The sequence below is a fragment of the Cyprinus carpio genome, unplaced genomic scaffold (genome assembly GCF_018340385.1).
Source record: "Cyprinus carpio isolate SPL01 unplaced genomic scaffold, ASM1834038v1 S000006515, whole genome shotgun sequence".
In the NCBI taxonomy this organism is placed as follows: Eukaryota; Metazoa; Chordata; class Actinopteri; order Cypriniformes; family Cyprinidae; genus Cyprinus; species Cyprinus carpio.
The window spans coordinates 262,317-270,255 of record NW_024879183.1 but is presented as its reverse complement, the minus strand read 5'-3'; the positions used below and the strand labels follow the sequence as shown (position 1 = coordinate 270,255).

Sequence of the window (7,939 nt, the reverse complement as noted above, 5' to 3'; positions counted from 1 at the left end):
CTCCACCCCTCCCAGTCATACGAGGGGTGTGGGAACAAGTGAAATGAGTGGAGAGGGCTGCGGTAGTGGCAGTGTCTTCAGGTTTGATCCAAGTCTCAGTCAGTGCCATGAGGTTGAGACCGGAATGAGTAGCAATAGAAGAAATGAAGTCTGCTTTGTTAACAGCAGACTGGCAGTTCCAGAGACCAACTGGAATAGAGCGTAGTGGTAGAGGTCAGAGGGACAGGCCTTAGATTTGTCGGGCAGGCCTTCCTTCGACGTACATAGTGTGATCTTCGAGTTGTGCGTAGTAATAGTAGAGATATGAAAAGACATAGTGACTACAAGTGATCAAAATAAGTATTTGAGGACAAGCTGTACAAAAATTGAAGCGTAGGAAAAGCAATACTCAAGTGCCCTGTCGGTGTGCTTGCTCGGTGGAGTCGCGCAGGTAGTGAGTTGATGGTCTTTACACTCGTCGGTCTTCACACGAGGCTTCAGAGGGCTGCCGCAGTGACACTTACCAGTTATATATTTGCCTGATTACCTGTGATTGAAGTCAGCTGGTCACGCCTCCCTATTTAGCAGACCGAAACTGTCCAGTCCCGCGATAGGCAAACGCAAAACCAAATGCCACTTCACACGTATTTAGCAGGGTAAGACACACAGTAATTAAAGCAAAGTTTTCCTAGCAACGATGATCACGGCAGTAGTCTAATGAGAAAACGAGGCAAAACACTTACAAAACTGCTGTCCTTATCTGTCGCTCGACTGTTTCTTCTGACAACAAGCGCTTACAAAACAGCTCTTAAGTAGTGCTTACTGGCTTTGGTCACGCCTCCCTATTTAGCAGACCGAAACTGTCCAGTCCCGCGATAGGCAAACACAAAACCAAACGCCACTTCACACGTATTCACCAGGGTAAGACACACAGTAAATCAAGCAAAGTTTTCCTAGCAGCGACGATCACGCAGTAGTCTAATTAGAAAACGAGGCAAAACACTTAAAAACTGCTGTCCTTATCTGTCGCTCGACTGTTTCTTCAAAATATCAACTAAAAACAGTTGATATTTCATATGAAATTATATTTCTGTAATTATGGTCTTTTACAAACAGAATAAAGCAATAAAACTCTCACAATGAATATTAAAGTGTTCACTAATAATCACTAATAATAAATCACTTATCACTAATAAATCACTAATAAACACTAATAATAAATCACTAATAATGAATAATTTGATCACATAATTAACTGAAACAGACTAAAAACACATTAAAACACTTTTATATTCATTGTGAGTTTTATTGCTTTATTCTGTTTGTAAAAGACCATAATTACAGAAATATAATTTCATATGAAATATCAACTGTTTTTTAGTGACATATGTTAAAGTAAAGTTTATCTACATACACACAAAATCTCTGACATTCCTGACTTTTTACTGTGTTCACACAGTAAAAAGTGAATTAAACCAGCAATAGTTTGTTGAACAGATGAATGTATTAGATGTGATGGACAGTGATGTGATGCTGTTGATACAGCTGTGCTGCAGATGATGGACAATCAACAGAGCTCAAAAGGCTTTGAACGGGACCAAAATGTAAAATTATAATAATAAAAACTAAAAATTTGGGAGATTTTGTATTGGTAAACTTTACACATCTTTTCATTATCATTTTTATTTAGCAGTTTTCACAGTAAATTAGATCAGATTTTGTGTGAAAAGTAAATGAACTGGTGTAATGTTCTCCCTCAGGTGTGGCTCATGTATTACAGAATAGTGAAGTGATACTTCATGTTAAAGTGACAGTTAATAAACATCAAGCTGTGTTGCAGACTGCTCTGCCTTGAGACTTGTGGGTGTGTTACATCCAGCCCCCTTTTGTGCTGTATTTAAGGCAGGAGTCTGTCAGACTCCTTGGTATCTCCTTCAGGCTGACAGCTGCTCTTTAGGACCAGTCCTGTAGTCCACACTACAGTCCTGTAGTCCAGGTATGTTTCTTTCTTCTTTCCCAATTAACAAAGTTGCAAAGCTTTTGAGAAACATGTTTAGTGTATTATATATTACTAATTGCACATATTTTCTGAAATGTATTGATTAATCCCTCCTATATATTTACCTGTGCCCTTCAGAAGAAATATAAACTACAGAAATTGAAGTTGTCAAACACTAAATTCTAAATTAAATATAAATTAATCCTTAAAGCTATAAAAGTTTTGATTTCTTATTTCTTTCTTTTTTTTTTCCTTTAATCAACAGACATCACAGCAGATGGGTTATTAGCTTATTTGGCTGCTATTACTTTAAGAGCTGCCGCTGCTGAATGTGATGCAGATCTGACGCATCATATTTTCTCTCAAATCTCTTTACCGTTTCTGACCCACTTCGTTTGACTTGTGCCTGGCGCTGAAATGTCTCCAGTTTGATGTGGTCGTGAAGACATTCTGCGACTGAATAAATGCACTTCTTGTCCAGAGAAAAAGTGACAGAAAACAGCAATTGTGAGTGGGGTAGTCAACCTTAGCTCCTACCCTGCATTAATTGCATTAAATATTTTTAACAAGGTGATTAATTTTTTCAGTTTAACGCACTAAACATTTTTACGCAATTAGTTAATTTTGACAGCACTAATGTATATTGACAGCTCATATATATATATATATATAGAGAGAGAGAGAGAGAGAGAGAGAGAGAGAAAACAATATCAGATGAGTAGACGAGATATGACTGTATATCGGCACACTGTGATTACCTGAGGCTTCATGGCCAAATCACAGCTGTGCTGATGTACAGCCATATCTCACGTCTACTCATCTGATATTGCTATCTCTCTCTCTCTCTCGATATATATATATATATATATATATATAACTTTTTTTTTACATAAATGTATATAAAGATAATACAAAATTAACGCAATTAACTCAGGGCCATATATTTGTGTAAATACACAAAAAATACCAAAGGAGTGTCTTTAAAAACACTCTTTTGCACAGAACTACTTCCTTCTGCCACGGATTCAAATCTAAAGTTGACAGTTTAACAGCTGAGCCCAATTCCAAAACTAATTCCATACAACTTGTAAAACAGTCTCGTCGCCATCTAATGGCGGAACAATGAAACTAAAATTACCATCATGAACACACACACACACACACACACACACCATTTCCCAATGCTAAATAATAATATTATTTATATAAAAATTATTTATTGAATAATAATATTTAATAAACAACAACAACCATCACAAAAGTTGCTAGACGATTCAGTCAAAAGTACAAAGGCAGCTCTCTTATATACAGCATTGAAGTAACATAAACATGATGAGATTTTGCCAAAACTATTTGCTCTGGAACAAATAATAGATTAATGAGACCAAAGACTGGCTGTTAGATTTACCCAACAGGAATTATAACTCATGTTTATCCACTATAGAGACATCAGAGTCAGCGGTAAACTCCAGAAAATCTGGCAGAGGTGCGGCTCTCTCTCACTGTGGGTTCTGGAGCTCACAGCACTGAATGGTCACGACATCACTGGAGCTACATATGCCGAATAGAAAAAAATGAATATATATATTTTATTCTATATATATATATATATATCTATATATATATATACAGATGTAAATTGTGCATATATACAGTGGGTACGAAAAGTATTCAGACCCCCTTATTTTTCACTTTGTTATATTGCATCCATTTGCACACATTGAACCAAAAACACACACAGGAAATACACGTGGTCCTAAGTATTCAGACCCTTTGCTGTGACACTCATATATTTAACTCTGGGTGCTGTCCATTTTTCTTCTGATCATCCTTGAGATGGTTCTACACCTTCATTTGAGTCCAGCTGTGTTTGATTATACTGATTGGACTTGATTAGAAAAGCCACACACCTGTCTATATAAGATCTTACAGCTCACAGTGCATGTCAGAGCAAATGAGAATCATGAGGTCAAAGGAACTGACCTGAAGAGCTCAGAGACAGAATTGTGGCAAGGCACAGATCTGGCCAAGGTTACACAAAAATTTCTGCTTCACTTAAGGTTCCTAAGAGCACAATGGCCTCCATAATCCTTAAATGGAAGAGGTTGGGACGAACAGAACCCTTCCTAGAGCTGGTCGTCCGGCCAAACTGAGCTATCGGGGGAGAAGAGCCTTGGTGAGAGAGGTAAAGAAGAACCCAACGATCACTGTGGCTGAGCTCCAGAGATGCAGTCGGGAGATGGGAGAAAAGTTGTAGAAAGTCAACCATCACTGCAGCCCTCCACCAGTCTGGGCTTTATGGCAGAGTGGCTGACGGAAAGCCTCCTCAGTGCAAGACACATGAAAAAAACACCTGAAGGACTCCAAGATAGTGAGAAATAAGATTCTCTGGTCTGATGAGACCAATATAGAACTTTTTGGCCTTAATTCTAAGCGGTATGTGTGGAGAAAACCAGGCACTTTGCTCATCACCTGTCCAATACAGTCCCAACAGTGAAGCATGGTGGTGGCAGCATAATGCTGTGGGGGTGTTTTTCAGGTGCAGGGACAGGACGACTGGTTGCAATCGAGAGGAAGAGTAATGCGGCCAAGTACAGGGATATCATGGACAAAAACCTTCTCCAGAGTGCTCAGGACCTCAGACTTGGCCGAAGGTTCACCTTCCAACAAGACAATGACCCTAAGCACATAGCTAAAATAACGAAGGAGTGGCTTCACAACAACTCCGTGACTGTTCTTGAATGGCCCAGCCAGAGCCCTGACTTAAACCCGATTGAGCATCTCTGGAGAGACCTGAAAATGGCTGTCCACCAACGTTTACCATCCAACCTGACAGAACTGGAGAGGATCTAAAAGGAGGAATGGCAGAGGATCCCCAAATCCAGGTGTGAAAAACTTGTTGCATCTTTCCCAAAAAGACTCATGGCTGTATTAGATCAAAAGGGTGCTTCTACTGAAATACTGAGCAAAGGGTCTGAATACTTAGGACTATGTGATGTTTCAGTTTTTTCTTTTTTAATAAATGTGCAAAAATGTCAACAATTCTGTGTTTTTCTGTCAATATGGGGTGCAGTGTGTACATTGAGGAAAAAATGAACTTAACAAAGTGAAAAATTTATTTAACTCCGGTGCTGTCCATGTTGTTAACTATATGTAAACCTTAATATATATTTATGTCTGAAAATATTGAAGTAAATATGAATATTTAGTTACATGTCTCAATATACAGAAGTTGCAGGGCTCTTGACTCTTGACATTCATTAAATTGGTTTTCTTTTTCTCCAGTTGCAGTAGTGTTCCACTAAGAACATCTGTGCCTTCATAAACAGAGATTAACAAAAGCAGGTGAGCTGAAGATGTCTACTGAATAATGTTTCAAATGCAGCTGTTGTCAGAGGAAAGCAGTATAATATATTAGTACATGATTGTATTACTAGTAACTACAGACATAAAGTTGAGTTGAGTTTTTACTTTGCAAAGTATAATATCAGGGTTGCCAACTTTGGGACTTTGGCTGGAGTGAGACTCTGTAAAAAAATATCAGTTTGCGCGTGTGCGCGGAGAAAATGTTTGGTAACCCTAATTTTAAAAATCAATGTCAGTCCTTGTTTACTTAGTATATTCAAATCTCAATTCAAATTTAAGCAACTCCCAGTGTTTGCCATAAACACATTCTGCTTCCAAAATAAATAATTTAATTCCTTTACCTTAAGAGTAACAGTTTCATGCTTAAGTACAGTGCTATTAAGTTTCCAATAGGAATTATACATTTTAGAAGACGATATTGGCTGTAAATCAATATGGATTTGTATTGCTTTGTGATCAGTTAACGGGGTAGATAAGATATGAGTATTCAGATTGTCTTCAAGTGTACGGGAAACTAACCATAAATCTATTCTCGATTGCTTCGACTTTGACTTATTACACCAGGTAAAGGCTCTGGTATGAGGCTTACCTTGATTGTCTTCCAAACTTTCACACGTGCCGACTCCGAACCTATGCTCCGAACTCTCTCTGAACTTCTCACACGCAACTGACGTATCAGGTGCAAGGTTTTCAGCCAATCAACGATCAGAGGATACTGCAGTGAGAACGTTGTAGGGAGATGTAACAGCTGTGGTCCTTAAACTCCTCTCCTGTCATTAATACGCTGTGGTCTAGTCATCAACAGAAAATTAACGGATTGAGGAGGGAGAAAAATGGATTTTGGCATGACATTTCTTGCGTGAGAGCGTGAGATTGATGCTGAAAGCGTGAGTGTCACGCCAGATGCATGAGAGTTGGCAACCCTGTAATATATAGAGGATAAATAATAGCTCTTTATGAGAGTACTAAAACAAAAGAATCCCATCAGATCTGCTCGCTAAATGTCTGTGTTATCCTGTGTTGCAGGTTTAGGCACAATGAGCGGCATTGTTCCCAAGAACAAAATAAAAGGGGTTGATTTCTGTGGAGGGCAAACGCACAGTTATATAATCCGCTCTGATCTCGGCTGCTACATGCAGTCAAGTAATTTGAATAAAGGTTCAGACCTCACTATTTTCAGTCTGCACCCCTCCTGCCAAAATGGAGACCATTATCTTGCTGATTGGTATGACAACTTTTACATCATTAAGGGTAACTCCTTTCGCAAGGTCACAGACCTGTCAACAGACAGCGATGCTGTAGTTTTGAGTCTTGATGACAGCTGCAGGGGTGGGGACTACTACTTCTCAGCCAATGGCTTGTTTTACATCATCTTCCAAGAAAAAGGAACTTTTCATCAGACATCTAACCTTAATAAAGATGGTGAAGAAAAGACACTGCGTTTCAATTGGTACAATGGTCTCTATTACTGGGGCCAGTCAAACAGCTTCTACCTCCTCAGGCCAGTCTCAGAGTGGGGAGTTGAATACAATGAAGGCGACAGCTTAACGGAAGACAGATGTTACAATACATATTCTGTTCACCCCTCTGTTGTTAACTTCCTGCCTGGTGGGCTGTCGATGACTAAAGGCCCAGCATTTGGCAAGTGGGAGAATATCAAAAGTGCAAGTAATGACAGCAAAACAGCAGTGACCTGGCACAAGAAAGTTATTAAAAAGGTCGGCTACAATAAGGAGAAGATAAGAGACATCACACACAACTGGAAGTTCAGCATGTCTGCCACATTTGAATCTGGAGCCCTTGAAGGGTTAATTGCAAAGCGGCAGTTCTCGTTTTCTGCAGAATATGGAGGATCACAGGTAAACACTGACAAAGAAAGCTGGAATGAAGCCACTGAAGTGGAAGAACAACTTTCATTTGTGCTTAATCCAAATGAGCGCTTATATCTGTGGCAGTACAACCTGGGTTTTGGTGAAGAATCAGTGTTGTTCTGTCGTGATATGAAGATGGATGATGAGCCGGACCCTCCAACTGAAGTCCCACTGCCACTTGCAAAAAACAATGAGAACCACTGGGTGCTACCACAAGAGCCTTTGCATTGGGATTCGTAAGGGCTACAAGCTAAATCCTTTTTTGATCTGAATCCTGAAAACACGCTCTATAAGATAATTGCATTTGTTGCAGTGTAATAACTCTCATCCCTAATTGCATTTGTCTATACATTTTTGTCATTTTTAATTTTCCCAAAAAAAAAAACTTTTTGAAAATTCTGTCTGATTAGTGCCAAACATGACATGCATCATCTAGAGACACTCACTTAAAAAAAAATAAATAAAAAAAATTTAAAAATACAAAATATTGCTTTTTTATTAATAGAGTAATTTACCACTTTCTAATTCATGAACTTTTCCATGTTTGTCTGAACAAGCTTGAACCCTGATAATTGCAAATTACTGAGTTTGTATTTTTAGTTTGTTTTTCACTTGGTTTCTGTTTAAAATTCAGGTCTTGGTTTTTTTAAATACATCCAGTTGAATCTAATAATCTACTATGAATAATCTGCATTATATAATAATAAAAAAAAAATTTATCAAA

At 38.5% G+C, this 7,939-nt stretch overlaps 1 protein-coding gene across 1 annotated transcript; it reads left to right on the top strand.

Moving 5' to 3' along the window:
- The first annotated feature begins 1,817 nt into the window (after positions 1-1,817).
- On the top strand, positions 1,818-7,455 carry LOC109079354. Its single transcript, XM_042754441.1, has 3 exons — positions 1,818-1,975; positions 5,264-5,323; positions 6,371-7,455. The coding sequence occupies exon 3, from the start codon at positions 6,382-6,384 to the stop codon at positions 7,453-7,455; it is 1,074 nt and encodes a 357-aa protein (XP_042610375.1). The 5' UTR covers positions 1,818-1,975; positions 5,264-5,323; positions 6,371-6,381.
- Positions 7,456-7,939: the final 484 nt, after the last annotated feature.

Excerpts from the sequence above, each read along its gene's own strand:
- LOC109079354 (XM_042754441.1), top strand. The coding sequence starts at position 6,382 with ATGAGCGGCATTGTTCCCAAGAACAAAATAAAAGGGGTTGATTTCTGT.